At 34.1% G+C, this 17084-nt stretch overlaps 1 protein-coding gene and 1 long non-coding RNA gene across 3 annotated transcripts; one reads left to right on the top strand and one right to left on the bottom strand.

Annotated features, from left to right (window-relative positions):
* Positions 1-440: 440 nt before the first annotated feature.
* Positions 441-16775, bottom strand: LOC129792079 (uncharacterized). Of its 2 annotated transcripts, XM_055830803.1 has the most exons (10): positions 16586-16749; positions 15193-15481; positions 14837-14995; positions 11395-13535; positions 7508-8159; positions 7242-7443; positions 6707-6944; positions 5174-5437; positions 4876-5104; positions 441-4800 (listed from the first exon to the last, which is right to left on the bottom strand). In XM_055830803.1, exons 1-10 carry the CDS (start codon positions 16601-16603, stop codon positions 4523-4525), a joined length of 4470 nt encoding a protein of 1489 aa, XP_055686778.1. In that variant the 5' UTR covers positions 16604-16749; the 3' UTR covers positions 441-4522. The 2 variants fall into 2 exon arrangements, with proteins under 2 accessions (XP_055686778.1, XP_055686779.1); XM_055830804.1 differs by lacking the exon at positions 14837-14995 and having other exon boundaries at positions 16586-16775.
* LOC129792155 (uncharacterized) lies at positions 14843-15805 on the top strand. The gene is made up of 2 exons (XR_008750784.1): positions 14843-15082; positions 15157-15805. It is a non-coding gene; the product is annotated as an uncharacterized LOC129792155 (long non-coding RNA).
* Positions 16776-17084: the final 309 nt, after the last annotated feature.

Here is a 17084-nt window from a genome sequence, read left to right as displayed (position 1 = left end):
CTTTTGAGTCTTTTTAAGACAACTATCTTTGGCGATAGAGAACTTTATGATTTTACTCAAATGACGCAGCAGGATCATCAAACGATAGCTATATGAAGCTATATTTCTGTCTTGAATAGAAAAGGAAGTTATTCAGCTATGTATGGGAGTTTCCTTGGCTCGAGAAAATAATTTTAACCCACACAATCTCATAGAGAATCAAAAAAAAGGATAATTAATTTTGATTTTTTATGAAATCTTGCGAATTAAAATTGTTTTCTCTTCCCAAGTTAACTCTCCTTATAAACTGAATAGCCTCCTTTCAAATTATGCACAATATCTTGTATTTTTATGGGCAAAATTAAAATGCTTTTTTGTGGCTTTGTTGAATTATTTTCAATAAATATTTAAGGATTAAAAGTAAACTTATACGAGCATTTTCTTCATTCATATGCGCCATCTTTCTTTTTTTTGAGTTTCCAAATGAAGTTCTCTAAAATTCTTGCAAAAAAGCATTTTTTCGAATATATTTTTTTAATGTTGTTTCTGCTACAAATCTAATGACCATTTATGTGAAAAAAAATCAGAACTTTATACATATTTCTTTGTTTCCTATCTTTCTATATTTCCATAGAATATTTTTTATTGTATTATTCTTTTTTTTTAATTTATATAAAATTCCTATTACGCATATGTATATATATTTTTGTATATAATGTATCATTATTCACCTATATCTTACACATTAAGTTAGTTTTACAAAAATATATATATTAAAATGTATTATAATTGAAAAAATACAATAAACAAGAACTTATTTTGTTGTTATTCTTTTTTATTCAATTTTTTTAAATTTTATTTTATTGTAAATGACTCATTGAAGTGTTCTATATTCACATTACCTACAAGTTTTTTTTGCAATATTTGATTAATCATAAATCTTTTTTTCTTTATTATATTATTATGATTATTCACCTTAAAAGTTTAGGTAGAAACACATTCTTATCTTTATGTGTATCCTTCACATTCTATTCCATTCTTCAGTTCTCACAATAATAATTAATTATAAATTAATCCTAATTTATGTACATAAATTCCAAATATACAAAATCTTTCATTCTTTGTTGATTTATCGATTTTTTTTATTCATCCTTCTCCCCAATTTTTCTTTCTTTCATTTTTTTTTATTATACTTTGCGGAGAAAAATTAAAATATACACAGCCTTAATGTCTCTGTTCATTTTATTTATTCGTTTTTTTTTCTTCTTTCATAAATACTCTTCCTATCCTTGAATTGTTTTTGTTTCACCGATAACCCATTATGCTGTTCGTTTTTGAGACAAATCATATCGTGAAAAATAAAATAAAAGCTTTTCTGATATATTTAAAGAAAAAATTGTTTTTATAATTTGTTGTTAAGAGTAAATAAACAAGTATCTAATTCCTGTATTTTATAGTGATTTTTACTATCAGAAAAATTAAGAAATATCGGTCGATTCTGCTAAAAAAATTCTTTTCTTATAATTCGTGAAAAATCTTATCATATGTTAACAGTTTCCTTCTTTCTTTAATTGTCTTTTAAGAAGAAAATTACTTTTCAATGGTTCTCTTTGAAGATATTTCAGAATATTTCCAGGAAAATCAAATTCTTTTGTTTTAGCTGTGTTTCTTTCAGACACAGCTTTTGTGTACCGAGCAAAATCGAAAGTCGTCAGATCGGGCTCAAACTTGGGATGAGCACGAATTAGGGTCCCCACATTCCAAAAAACGTATGCGCCAAAAAAAATTTTTTCCGGCCGGCCGGCCGTCCGGCCGTCCGGCCGGATTATAAACTTAAATTGCAAGAGAACGGTGATAGATAGAGACTTGCGGTAAACGGCAAAGTTTAAATATCGACCTGAAGAAATCCGATTATGAGGTCAAATCCAACCCCCCACCCCCCCGTCCGCCATTTTGAATAACCCCCAAATTTTGTTTTCGCTATATCTCAGCCCCTATTATAGCTAGAGGGCTGAAATTTTGATATGTTATAGGGGCCATCAAGAGCTTTCCAACGATACCTCATTTTCGAAAATCGGTCAAGCCGTTTAGTCAATATGGCCGCCACAATTTTTCATCGAAAATCGACCATAACTCGAAAACGGCTTGACCGATTTTGATCAACCCGGGCTCAAATGAAAGATCTCAACAAACCCTACAACTCTCTAGAACATCCGAAGTTTCAAAAGTGACCGCTAGGGGGCCAAAAATCAAAAACAAAATTTTCGATTAGTTTTCGATGAATATCTCGAAAACGCCATTATCGATTTGCTTCATTTTTTGATATGTTATAGCTGACTATATTATCTAGCTTCATGCCAAAAATGAAGAAAATCTATGTCGCCGTTCTCGAGATATAGCCTTCCAAAGTTGGCATGTCATATCTCGGGTTCTACAAGTCCGATCTTGATCAACTTAAGTGCAAATGAAAGGTTTCAAGAAACCCTACAAATGTCTAGAACATTGCAACTTCGAGAAATGACCGCAAGAGGCGCTAAAGTCAAAAACAAAGTTTTCGAAAATTTCGAACTCGAATTTTTCGAAAATGGCGACAAAAATTTTTTTCATTTTTCGATATGTTATAGCTGACTTCAAGACCTTTCAAACAAAAAAAAATTTATAAAAATCTATGGATCCGTTCTCGAGATATGGCCTTCCAAACATTTCTTAGGGTATGACTTTTCAACTTTCCCCGACTTTGCGCGTATTTAAATTAATTCGCGTTCTAGTTTGCTCTCACAAAATTGGTACACTGAAAGAAACACAGCTCCCGTAAGCTTGGTCAGCTTACCAGTACATTTCCTATTTGTGGAACTACAATAAAACAATTAAAAAAAAACATCAATTTGTTAAAATCATTAAAAAAAAACTTTTAAAGTTTGTAGAAAAGAACAGATATTAAACAAAATCGACCGATTCTTTTTTATTAAATTCATAACGCTCAGTTTAACGACGATTAATAAAATCATTTTCTTTTTCTTAAAAATGAACTCTTTTCCCAAAAAAATATTTATCAATACATAAAAACAGCATAATTAAAAAAAAAGATTCGAAGTAGCAGCGTTTAATTATAAAACAAAACATAATCATTCCTAAACAGTAAATATGATATTTTTTGTAGATTTGCGAGACTAAAGAAAAATGAATATGAGACTTGAATTTTATTTCCAATATCTTTTTTTTTCCAAAAAAATCCTAAATTCCTATATATTTTATCATATCTCATAGTTTTTTTTATTCCTCCCAAGAAAACTTCTACTTCATTTTTAGAAAAAAAAATTAAAAATGTTTTGAAAAGAAAAAAAAAGTTTTAATAATTATTAAAAGTAGTTAGTAATTTCTATAAAACTGTACATAATTTATTAAGCATTTACTTCAGTATTCTACTACTTTCTTCACATTCATATTCATGTCATGCCTCGCGAAACTACAGGACTAGTTTAAATAGTATTTCAATGAAAAAGGTTACATATTAATTAAAAAAAAAAACAATATTAATATTAAACCATGAATCTAAAATTAAAATAATAATAAATATTTTATTTTTTGTTTTTTATTAGTACAAGTTCTTAAAAAAAAAAAGAAAACTTTGCTCATTTATTCATCTTTCAGTAAATTATTAGATAACTTTTCTTCTTTTTTTTTTATTTAAATACAATATATAGGTACATATCCATATCCGATGTGCTTCATTAATCCATTCATTCTTCTATTTATTCTTTCAATCATATATTTTATAGATTCAATATTGAGTAACAATGCATATAAAAAATCTGCGAAATATCTAAAGTTTTTTTTGTTTAATAGTCTTTTATATTTACAGAGTCCTGTTCATTCTATTTATTATTTTTTTTTTATTTAAAGAATTCTCTTATTTACACAATAAATGATTTTTTTTCATTGAAGAATTTTTTTTTCTTAGTTTGACCCATACCCATAAAGCATCAGAATCTTTCTTCTCTAGATCCACCCTAATTTTGCTTTCTTTGATTTGTTGATTAGTTGGTTTCCAATTTGATTCCAAAAATTTGTAATTCAATGCAAGAAAAAAATCAACAAAATAAACATTTCCCATAATGCAGTTACAGACTATTTTTTTTTTAATTTAAAAATAATAAATGTTTTTTATAAGTGTTCATTTTTTTTAGGATTTTTCAGTGGTATTCTATATTCGTTCTCCTACCTATGTGCGTGAGAAGTCGTAAATATTTCTTTTTTTTCTTTTAATTTCTCACGCACTATGTCTAATTTACTTAATAACAAATGAATTTAAAAAAAAAAAAAGATAATTGTTAAAAAAAAACTTATTGATTACATGAGATAGTAACCAATTTGATGCTTTCCTACTTCATTTATTCACAAGAGGGTGTAATTGTTAAAAATAAAAAAAAACGAGAAAATAAAGTAATATTTACATAATATGTATATATATTTAAATTTTAGTCTATGGGATGCGTAAAGATGTACAAAGTTGTTTTTTTTTGCCAGAGAGACACGCAAAGATTTACTTAACAGTCGATGTTGACTGCCCCTGTGGTCCTATTGTATCACAACGCCTATAGTAGAGCAAGTAGGGAACCTTGGGTAAATGTGGATGAAGTACTGTATGCTCTGACACTGAACGTACAGTGCTGTCGTCATAGCGAATCCACGATGCGTATCCAATGTTGAAAACATCCGTTATGTAGTGTCCTTTGGACGCTTCCTTACCATCATGGTAAACAACGGCAAAGAGTTTGTATTGTCTCTGTTTCGGCACGCATTTCTTTGATGAGAGAATTTCTACAAAAAAAAAATATTTTTAAAAATAAATTATATTTACGAAAAAAAAATAGAAGAAGAAATTGAGCTACATACTTGTATCAACTCTTAGTTCAATTGGGAACTCAACAGTTTTGAGAATTTTCGTACAACTATCCATCTTATAGTCGAACCATTTGAGATGAAGAATCAAAACAACAGGCAATTTCTCCAATGTCACCTGTTGCCATGCAGCAACCTCCTGATTTGTCTTTGAACATGTAACACCCTCCAATTGATCCTTTACGACTAGAATTTCAAGTGCCTCCTTCACGGATTCGGCTTTCTGTAGCCCAAAAAATTAAAATAATAAAACAAAAACTCCACAAAAAAGAAGAATATTTTTCTACTTCACCTCAATGTCAAGTTGGAGCGTAAAAAATGGCTGAATAACATCCGTTGAGTGATCACCCTCGCGTTGTACGCGAGACCTGAGTTGACCACCAAAAATATCACTTATGGGTGTCCTTCCAAAATCAGTTGTTCGCGTAACTGTTCCTTTATTTCGATTCCCATAAATCACTTGCCAATCATCACCACCACCTTCCTCAGACTGCACTTCACCATTTGCTTGTTCCCCATTTGATATATTTGGTTGCTTATCCACCAGTTTAATCAACTAAAAAAGCAATTTATCAGTTTTACTTAACTTAATTTAATTTCTTGTTTTTCTTGCTGTCTAAGCACAACGAAACTTGGGGCTTAAACTTTGTATGAGCACGAATTAGGGTCCTCACATTCCGGAAAGGTTGAATAAAAAGTTAAACCGGAAAACCCTTTATCCGTTTAAGAAGTCTGCCCTTTTGAAACATCCCCATAATTTTGTTTTACCTCTCAGATTTTAAAACATTAGAGGTTTTAAAAATTGTATCTTCTATGTGGTCAAACATTTCATATTTGAAAATTACTCAAGCCACAATGTTTTATCTAATTTTGATAAAATCTCTAAAATGGCTAAACTAATTTTTCGATGAATGACTCGAAAACGTCAAAAACAAACTTCTTTAAACAATATGTTATAACTTTCTTAATAAAAAAAACTTAAGAATACTTAATTCTTCTAAAAAGATAGTTAGGATTTGATAAGATTTTTTTTTTTAATTTTTTAAAGTTTTTCTAAAGCGAAAGTTTTAATGTTTTTAGTGTTTTTTTAAATTTATTTTTAAATTCTTTTAAATTTTCTTAATTGAAACTTGAAATTTCTCAAGTAAGGCTGAATCAGACTAAATACATATTCTTCGAAGATTTTTACGAATTTTAATGCCTGAAGAATATGATAAGGAAGAACCTTTGAAAATTATACATTTAGCGCGATTTAGCTTGACGTAAGAAATCTCAAGTTTCGTTTAAGAAAACTTTAAAAAATTTTAGTTTTTCTTAATGCATTTAAGATATTTCTTTTTTTAGAAAACTTAAGACATCTTAAGAACTTTTAAAAAAAAATTCTTAAGAAAACTTAGTTTTTCTTAAGAACAATTAAGATATTTTTAAGAACACTTAAGAAATCTTAAGACTGATTCATTTCACAAAAAAAAAAACATTAAAAATTTATAAAAATCGTTAAATCCGTTTATCCAACATATTTTTTCATAATTCTTAATATATTTTAGCTGCATTATGATCTTTTAACTTTTCCCGACATTGCGGATATTTAATTTTATTTGCATTCCAGTTTGCCTTAACGAAATTTTGTAAACTGAAAGAAAATTTCTGAGAGCTGTGTTAGCGCCCACGTAAGCTTGGTCAACTTACCAATTATTACTAATTTATCTAATTTTTTGTTTATTTACTGGGCCTTATTCAGCGACCAAGAAACCCTTGAAATTCGTTTGAAATCTTGAAATTTCAATAAAAAATGTTTTATAATTTTTTTTGTCTTTAAACTCACCTCCAGCATTTCATCATTTAGCCCATTTAGAATGAATCCTAGGAATTCTTCTGCATCCTCTTGGCGCCCTTCAACGTGGAATTCCGATCGACTACTACTTAGCATTTTATGTATGACTGTTGGTTCAAATGCCATATCACACATTAAATCAATCTCATCCTTTGACTTTGAGCCCTTTTCGCGCTTCCCCAAACGTGCACCTGGGGGCATTGTCGAAAATTCCGACACAAGCTCCACCCTGATGATCAAGAAAAATGATTTTCATGTTAAAAAAAACACAGCTAAACTATAAAAACTTTTTTTTACACATTAAAAAAATTGTTTCTGGTTTTTCTTTGATTGTTTTCCAATTAAATTTCTGATGAAAAAATCATACACACACCAGAGAATAATGTCCCCTTGCATTGCACACTGTCTCAAAGATAAAATAAAAGCAAATCCATTGAAGAATGGACTGGCTAAAAAAAAACTCTGAGAAGCCGGCTTAATAGCAAGGGTTAGATGGACTAAATAATAGGTAATAAAATAAACTTACATTGCATCAATAATGGGTGTTGAGCTCTTTTGACGGAATGCCGGCGGTTCTAGGGGCAATTTCTTCATCATATGATAAAATGGTGGACATGCAACGAGTGCCTGAAGAATTGCATTGATATAGCAGAAATTTGATCTGTTTGTAAGACCACGCGGGCACAGGATGACACTGCTGTTGTCAATTTGATATTTTGACAAAAATTCTAAAAGGTAAAAAAGTTTTTTTTTAATAAATAATTTCCCTGCAAAAGAATTCTTTTAACCTACCTCCTAATTTGTAGCATCGATCATCAACAGTTGATTTGGTTGATTTAGCTGTGAGTGCAGCAACTTTTGTCGTCTCTGTTGCCGCAACTTGTGCAGCAGCAGGCAGCCCAAGTGCCGAAGCAGCTGAATAGGATAGTCCACCAATTGGAAGTGAAGGAGTCGGTTCAAATGGTGGTACCTTTGCCACGGGTTTCTTATTCGTTGTATGCCCACCACTGCCCAATGCTGACGAACTGCTGTCCGATGAGAAGAGACTAGCCCACGATTTACTCGGTGGTGGTGCTGTTGATGGTGCAAGAGGTGGCAATGTTGCACTCGGACTTACTTCTGCTTTCACTACACGCTCCGCAGCAACACTTCCACCATCCGATGTTGTACCATTTGCCGTTACTTTCCCAACAACATCAACCACATTCTCATTGGACACAACTCCCACTGTCTTTTCCTGAATTTGCGGAAGAACTTCCACTTGCTTTGACTCAAATGTCGTCAAATGATGCTGCATGGGGATTGCCTGTACGGTTTTATTCAACAACATCGCTCCTTCAGTCTTCTTATCCATACATGCAGCAACTGAAGCTACATTTTCATTTTGATTTAATAACTTTCCCTCATTTTCTATCCCCTTTGTCACTTGTGTTGTGAACAAAACCTACCCAGAGAGGGAGATATAAAATTTCTGTCAAAAAAATGTTTCTTTTCTCAAAAAATAATTCAAAAAAAAATTAATGAAAAAATGTACATTTCTCTACTAAGATCAATTCTAGAATATTGTTGGTTGTAACACCATCAAAACAAATTGATCAACTCTCAATGAGAAATTCACTTCAAATCCCTTCATGGCCACGGTACCAGAAAACAAAAATAGTTTCCATGGAATTGTGGATGAAATGGAAATGAAAATGCTCTGCCACAGGTGTAACGCTGATTATTTCTTTTTTTGTAATGTGAAATAATCTGCTGACTCCATGTGGTACCCCATCCCTCAATTTACCAAAATATTGTCATTATCACTGTTAAGAAAAACTTCAGTTAAAAACGCAAAATTCTTCTTTTAATCTTTTCAAATAATGGATGAATTTCTTTGTCCAAATTAAAAGATAAATTATTATTTAATTAAATTTATATAGGGTGTTGCGGACGGTTAACGGAAATGTGAATTTTTGAATTTAAAATTTCTTATGATTTTTTGTATGTTCAGGTTAGGATAACTTTTTTGAGGAGAGAAATTTTATCATGTTGTGAAATACTTTGCGTGAAATAAAAAGTCAATCATAACGCGTCCAGTTATAAGAGTTGGTATACCACAACGCGGATGGATCAGTCTAAGCGTTGTAATTTAATTTTTAAGTAGGAATATTAGTAGACATAAGTGATTTTTTTGTTGTAAAATTCAGCAATTTGAAAGATAAAAATGTTTATATTTCAAGTTTAATTAGACCTACAAAAATTTCGTGGCTAGTTTTAGAAAAGTCTTGAAATAAGCAATAATTTTCAAGATCACCCCCAGGATTCAAAATGGCGACTTTTTGTTTTATCAAAACAGTTATTTGCATTTTAGCTGTGTTTCTTTCAGACACAGCTTTTGTGTACCGAGCAACATCGAAAGTCGTCAGATCGGGCTCAAACTTGGGATGAGCACGAATTAGGGTCCCCACATTCCAAAAAACGTATGCGCCAAAAATTTTTTTTTCCGGCCGGCCGTCCGGCCGTCCGGCCGTCCGGAGTATAACGCTAAATTGCGAGAGAACGGTAATAGATAGAGACTTGCGGTAAACGGCAAAGTTTAAATATCGACTGGAAGACATCCGATTATGATGTCAAATTTTACCCCCCACCCCCGCGTCCGCCATTTTGAATAACCTCAAAATTTTGTTTTCGCTATATCTCAGCCCCTGTAATAGCTAAAAATCTGAAATTTTTATATGTTGTAGAGGCCATCAATACCTTTCCAACGATACCTCATTTTCGAAAATCGGTCAAGCCGTTTAGTCAATATGGCCGCCACAATTTTTCATCGAAAATCGACCATAACTCGAAAACGGCTTGACCGATTTTGATCAACCCGGGCCTAAATGAAAGCTCTCAACAAACCCTACAACTCTCTAGAACATTCGAAGTTTCAAAAGTGACCGCTAGGGGGCCAAAAATCAAAAACAAAATTTTCGATGAGTTTTCGATGAATATCTCGAAAACGACGACATAAATTTTTTTCATTTTTTGATATGTTGTAGCTGACCATATTATCTAGCTTCATGCCAAAAATGAAGAAAATCTATGGATCCGTTCTCGAGATATAGTCTTCCAAAGTTGGCATGTCATATCTCGGGTTCTACAAGTCCGATCTTGATCAACTCAAGCGCAAATGAAAGGTTTTGTGAAACCCTACAAATGTCTAGAACATTGCAACTTCGAGAAATGACCGCAAGAGGCGCTAAAATCAAAAACAAAATTTTCAAAAATTTCGAACTCGAATTTTTCGAAAATGGCGACATAAATTTTCTTCATTTTTCGATATGTTATAGCTGACTTCAAGACCTTTCAAACAAAAAAAAATTTATGAAAATCTATGGATCCGTTCTCGAGATATGGCCGTCTAAAGATTTCTTAGGGTATGACTTTTCTACTTTTCCCGACTTTACGCGTATTTAAATTAATTCGCGTTCTAGTTTGCTCTCACAAAATTGGTACACTGAAAGAAACACAGCTCTCGTAAGCTTGGTCAGCTTACCAGTACATTTTATCCTGAAAGAATGGTTCTAGAGAATTTCTAATATATTAGAAAGTTGTAGAGTATTGCAAAACCTTTAATTTGATACCAAGTTGAGCAAAATCCGACAAGTCGTTCAAGAGATATGGCTCTTAAATTTTTTCAAATTCAAGAATTTTTCAAATGGCTATATCTTCTAAACAGTGCCATAGATTTTCTTCATTTTCGGACTGGTGAAAGATATTGAGTCAGGCTACAACATATCAAAATTTAAAGGAAATCTACAACAGATGTTCGGAGATATAGCCCCTTAAAGTTAGGCAATTTTTGTTTTTGATTTTAGCGCCTCTTACGGTCATTTTTAGAACTTTGAATGTTCTACGCAATTGCAGGGTTTCTTTAAACCTTTCATTTGAGCTTTAGTTGGTCAAAATCGGTCAAGCCGTTCTCGAGTTATATCGAAAAAACCCCTCTTGTTTTAGGCCGCCATATTTGCTAAACCGCTTGACCGATTTTCAAGTATGAGTTATCGATGAAAACGTCTTACTGAGCTCTACAAACTACTGAAATTTCAAACCTCTACCTGTAAGGGAAGTGGTTGACTGTAATTAAAAATGGTGGATGGCGACCATCTTGGATTTAGAAAATGCGAAAAAATGAAATTTCACACCCACATTTCCATAGAAAACTTCAATCCGGAAGTCTGTATCTGTTATCATTCTCGAGTTATAAGGCAAAGTTTGGACCACTGGATGGTCGGCCGGCCAGAACACTTTTTTCCACTACTATATTTTCGTAATGTGGGATGTCTAAAACATGCTCATACCAAGTTTGAGCCCGATCTGAGGTGGTCGGTTTTTTCAACGATTCCAATACTTGGTGTTGGCCACGATTGTGGTATTCCAACTAATTTCTTATGTTTTTTTTGTATGTTCAGGTTAGGGTAACTTTTTTGAGGAGAGAAATTTTGTCACGTTGTGAAATACTTTGTGTGAAAGAAAAATGAATAATAAAGATGAAAATTTAAGCTTAGTTTGTTTTTGTCATTCATCATCTATCTATTATCCAATCAATAAAATCCACTTAAATAATTTTAACTGAAGTCTTTTTTTTAACAATGATAAATAAACGAACAAATAAAAACAAGTTAAAAAGCAAAACAATAATTTAAACTAACCTTTGGAGATGTTTTCTGACTGGCAAATGGCGGTGGAGTCACTTTAATCTGTTGCTGCTGCTGCTGCTTAGTGGTGGTATCAGTAATATTGGCTGTCTGTGACGTTGTAATTGGTGTCGATGGTGGAAGTGCTGTCACTGAAACACTCGTTGTACTCTTTTTACTCCACGCCGGTGGCTTCTGTCCGCGTTCATTTTTAAGCATAAGCTTATCATTTGTTGCTATTTTAGCAACACGACTTCCATCGTCGAATTCTTTTGATTTCACAACATTATTGTTGTTGTTGTTGCTGTTGGCATTTTCTGTGTATATCACACTGCTTGTTGCACTACTTTTGGTGCATTTGCTGGTATTAATAATGATTGTACTGGGATTGTTACTACTGGTTGCTGTTACTGATGACTGAACTTCTTTGCTGCTGCTGCTTACAGTGTCCGATTGTTGCTGTGACATTGAATCAACAATGGATATGGGAACTGGGGCAACAGTTGCAGCTGGTATATGTACTTTTTCTGTTGCAACAACAATTTCCTCCACCAAATCCTTATGTTGCTCCACTAGATGCTGCACAGATGGAATTTCTCGTGGAATCTCACATTCTTCCACAATATCCGCAGCTTGTGGCAATGATGCGGTGATGATGTTTTGCGGTGTTGCTGTATCGGGATTTTCTTCTTCTATTGGAACAGCATTTACCACTGATATTGGCAGTGAATTTGTTGTAATTGGTGTTGTGTGTGTCATTGTATTTGCTATAGCTTGATTTGTTTGTGCATTTTGCAAATATTCAGTTGGCATCATTTGCTGTTGTTGCTGCTGCTGCACAATTTGATCGGCTTGTTGTGCCTGCTGTTGTTCCATTTGTTGTTTCATTGTCATAAAATTCGCCACATCTGGATTAAGCACATGATGACTTGTCTGGGGATTTGGTGGTGGTGGTGGTGGTTGTTGTGGGGAAATCATTGGTGGTATCATTAGCCCAGTGGGATCCTCCATCATATCCGGCTGCACAATGTATTCCTCCTGACCCTGTGGCCCACCCAAATTGGGTTCCATCGTGTAGTCCATTTGCATTTGCGGTGACCACATTTGCCCCACAACACTCCCCCCATCACTCATTACACTCTGATCGTCACCCTTATCGTCAATTACGGCATATTCGGGCGACATCATTGCCGGGGGGTACATAAACATCCCAGGCGGATGCCCATAGGCCATTTGATGGGCCCCCGAGTACATTTGCATGGGATTCTGCAGATACAACGGTGGCCCCGTGGCATGTTGTGTCGCTGGGTGTGGCATAATATTGTGTGCTGGATAGTAATTTGGGTAGTTGTAGTAGATTTGCGGTGCATACCCCGGTGTACCCATAACTTGTTGCGGATCAATCATATGTTGCATCATCTCCGGTGGTCCACCACTACCCTGCTGTTGCTGTTGTTGCTGCTGCTGCTGCTGTCTGTGCTGCTGCTCCTGCCGTTGCTGCTCCTGCGATTGCCGCGACACATAATCCCCACCACCGCCGCCACGTCTATGCGATCCACCAGATTTATTTCCACGACCCCTCCGTGATCCACCGCTCATCCGCGTCCCCGTTAGCGGTGGTGGCGGATGGACGAGTGTTGGCACGGCATCATGCGACGTGGGAGCTGCTACCATTGATTGCCCCTGCATGTCATTGGGTATGAAGGCAGTCGGTGGTCCAGCAGACGGCATAAAGGGCTGCGGCATCTGTGCACTCATGTTGTGAAAATTTAAATTTGCAATTACATTGCTCACATAGACATTGTTGGGCATCGGTGGCTGCACCATCTGATACACATGCGACCCCTGTGTCATGTACGTTGGCTGCCCAATTTGACTTCCTCCAGCTGAATACATTGATGCAGCAACACTTGAATGTTGCTGCTGTGCCCCAGGAGTTTGCTGCATCCCTGGGCCCTGATGCTGCTGCTGCCCGGCCGCTGATCCCTGCGTGTGGTGCTGTGTTTGATTCTGATGATGCGAATGTGGTGACATTTCGATATTTGACGACTGCTGATGGGTCTGATGTTGCTGATGCGCAAATTCCGTGTAGTCTGTCGTCACGGACGATTCTGTTTCTGTCTCAGATGGTGTCTTATCGTACGTATTGCCATTCACTGAAAGAGTTTAAATTGTTTTTTTTTTTGGTTTTTCATCTATAAACATTCTATTCAGCATTAATTTAAACTAAATAAAACAAAAAAATTATATGATCTTTGAATTTGAATAACGTTTAGCTAAGAAATTAGTTGATTTGAATTTTTTTTTTAATTGAGAGAGAATTAAGGGATGTTTATCTGGCGAATATTTTGGTTTTTTTTTTTAGAGAATTTCTCGAAAGATTTAAATATTTGACTTCATACTAACATCTTTTACTAAAAACCGAATAACTCAAAATCGAAAAATAAATCCAAAAAACGTATTTAGGACTTTTTGGTTTGAATTTAGTCCTTTTTAAATTAATTTACTATTTTACTGCTTGAATTTACTATTTTTCGGTTGATTTGAGTGTTTTCATGCTTGAATTTAGCATTTTTAGGCTTAGACTTTTATTGGCGAATTATCCGAATTTAAGGGAATAATCCGAATAATTTCGTCCAGATAAACCCTCCTTGAAGAGAATAAATTTCTGAGCTAAAGTTTCAAACTTTTAAGAAAAAAACTTTTGCTATTTTAACACCAAATAATTGCCAAAATATTCCATCAATCCGTCAAAATGATCAAAGTTTTGGCACAAGTAAATTAATATGAAAGATTTTGATAAATTATTTCTGTTAAAAAAGCAAAAGTTTTCCTTCAATAGTAAAAAATCATTGGGGAAATGTTTAACCCTTTCGCGTTCTTTGAGTCATAAGTAAATCCAAATGTGAAACATTTTATTTTCACATATTTTTGAAGAATTTAATGATTTTTCCAAGTTAGAAATAAATCAAATTCTCGCAATAGATGCTAAGGAAGACGTTGGCACTGAGAAAAGTTCTCTAAAAATATCCACAGAATAAATATCGTGATACAAAGAGCACATGTTTCAATGTTCCACGTGGATGCGAAAGGGTTAAAAGCACATTAAACGTAAATTATCTCTTCAAACAAAAATCTTTTAAAAATAAATAAAATATTAGCAACTTAAGAAAACATTATCTATTTACATGAAATTATGGGATAAAAAGGAAACAAGGATAACGCACAAAACATTGCCGATGCAGAAGTTTTATTTAGCAAGACAGGCTTCAAATAAATGTAGGTAAAATAGGTAATTTTCTTCAAGAAATAATAATATTCTTTTGCCGTTTATAACGTCATAATTTTAAGTTTTTTTTTTTAAATTAAAAACAAATCATAAGGAGCAAAAAAAAGCTCAAAAAATAAACACTGAAATTAATTTCTGAATTTTTATTTTATTTTTAATTTTTTTTACCTGCAGCACCCGCAACGGCCGGCATGCTCAATGGCACAGCTGCCAGGGGAGCCAAAGTGGGTTTGACAATAGCATAAATGGGGAGCGCCGCCGCTGCCGCCAATGGTGGTATCAAACGCGGCATCAAACTGCGTACCAATGGCGAAGCCGTGGCTTGCCCTAACACAATACATACATTCAGATTTATCAATCCAAATTTTGTTGTTTTTTTCTCTCCCTAATTTACTTTTTGTTCAATAATTTTTGGTTCGTTTCTATTTTGTTTATCTTTCTTTCTAATTCTTAATTTTAAATTTTAAATTTTCTTTTTCTTTTCACAGATAAATGTGTGAGAGAGAAAATGATCTTTCACTCACCATAAGGAGTCTCATTCCAACTATTGATCACCGTTGGATCATGGTCGACTTCCCTTTGGCAAACACCCTCTTCTTGTTCCGGATGCTGTGACTGTTGCTGCGGTAATCTCTGCTGGACACTACCTGCTGCACTAAATGCGTGCTGATGATGCTGCGGCAGATTCTGCACCCAAGATAAGTGTGCTTGTTGCTGTTGCTTTTCACCTGGATATAGTGTTGTTGCAAGTTGACTTCTTTCGGTATCATTGACATCAGACAGATCTAGGAATTCGTAGCACTCCTGTGTCACCTAGAAAATAGCCCCAAAAATACATTTTTTTTAAGAATTTCAATTTTTTTTGTGAGAATTCTTTTTACAAAAAAATGATTGATTTGTTTTTTTTTTAAGTGAACTCATCAAACTAAAAATAGAATTAAAAAAAATTATCAAAGAAAAACAATAATTTCTTATTTTGTGTTATCTTATCACACATATATATTTTATTACGTGACCAAGTAACAAAATGTAATAAATATATAGAATAGAATGCGAGCTGTCTCAAAAGTTAAATTTTGTATGAGAAAAAGAAGGGTTAAGAAGTTAAAAAGAAGTAATAAAACAACATTTTTAAAAGGATTTCAGCATTTATTTTAAAGGTTCTTTTGCTAAATGTCAATTCTATGCTATGTTACATTTTACTACAGCATAAGTTATGCAAAAAATATGTAATTTCTCTTTCCATGTTGCAATGCGGCAGGGGGTTGGGTCATTTGGTCATTCATTTTAGACATTTTTTTGCCTTAAATTGTAGCAAACTGATAATTCCAACCCCAAAAATATTGGAAGGAAAACAGAGATTAAAGAATTTCTCTCCAAACTGTGGCAGCAGGATGAGGAAGAGTAGCAAACGCAGAAATTAGTGACGTGGGTAGTTTTCCATGAAACTAAAAGAACATCCAATATTGACCGGTTTTCTCCTCCTCAGCCGAAAAAAATGCACGCCAATGCTTAATCTCAACTGGATGAATATGAGCGAAAGCGAAGGAGTCACATGGGGGCCCTTCTTTTGTTAAAAAACTAAATCTTCCCAGAAAAGGAAAGTAGCATTTTTTCTGTGGAATTTTTTTGTAGGTTATGAATGATTTGCACATTGAACTGTGCGGACACTTGCGGGGGGCTGTGATCCACATTGAATTTGAGGAAAATGAGCAAAATGGCTCTTCGCGGAAGGTCAACAAGGTGATGGGGAACCCCGTGGGGTCAAAGAGTGGCCATTGGGAGGCCCACAGGGAGCACCCTGCCCATGCTGTTCACGGGAAAAAGTAGAGTTTTATCAGCCAACTCTGCTTTGCAGGCGACCGATTTTGTTACATAAATGGCATGTATGGAAAAAACCTTATTGTAGCTCCTCACCGATTTATCCTGATCCATGGCACATTATTTTGGACATTCCTTGTCCGTTAGAAGCATTTTTTTCACATGTAAACACCTTTTTCACACAAATTTTTCACCTTATTATTTTGTATAAATTTTCAACAGGAAATGAACGTCGGAATTATCTGCAGGCACAGGAAATGGAACGACTGAAACATCTGCAGGTTTTTCGATTACCCCACAAAAAATCTTATCGATGCCACCTCCGTGGATTGTCATACGACATGTATGTACATTATCAATGGAGATTTTCAAAAATACCAAAATTTTCAAGGAAAATCCATATTTTTTTGCTCTTTGGGTGTTCCTTAGGCTACTGTGGGGCCATAAAAGGGCTTCTTCAATATTTTGGGGCTGAAATTGCAGTTTTCTCGCGTATTTTGCAAGACTTTCTTTCATTTCGAATTTTAACCGTTTTTTAACCGTCAATGCCGACCGACATGGGAAATTTTGCTAAAATTAAGTTAATAATAATTGT

The sequence above is a fragment of the Lutzomyia longipalpis genome, chromosome 3 (assembly GCF_024334085.1).
Source record: "Lutzomyia longipalpis isolate SR_M1_2022 chromosome 3, ASM2433408v1".
Lineage (NCBI taxonomy): Eukaryota > Metazoa > Arthropoda > Insecta > Diptera > Psychodidae > Lutzomyia > Lutzomyia longipalpis.
This window is presented reverse-complemented; position numbering and strand designations above follow the sequence as displayed.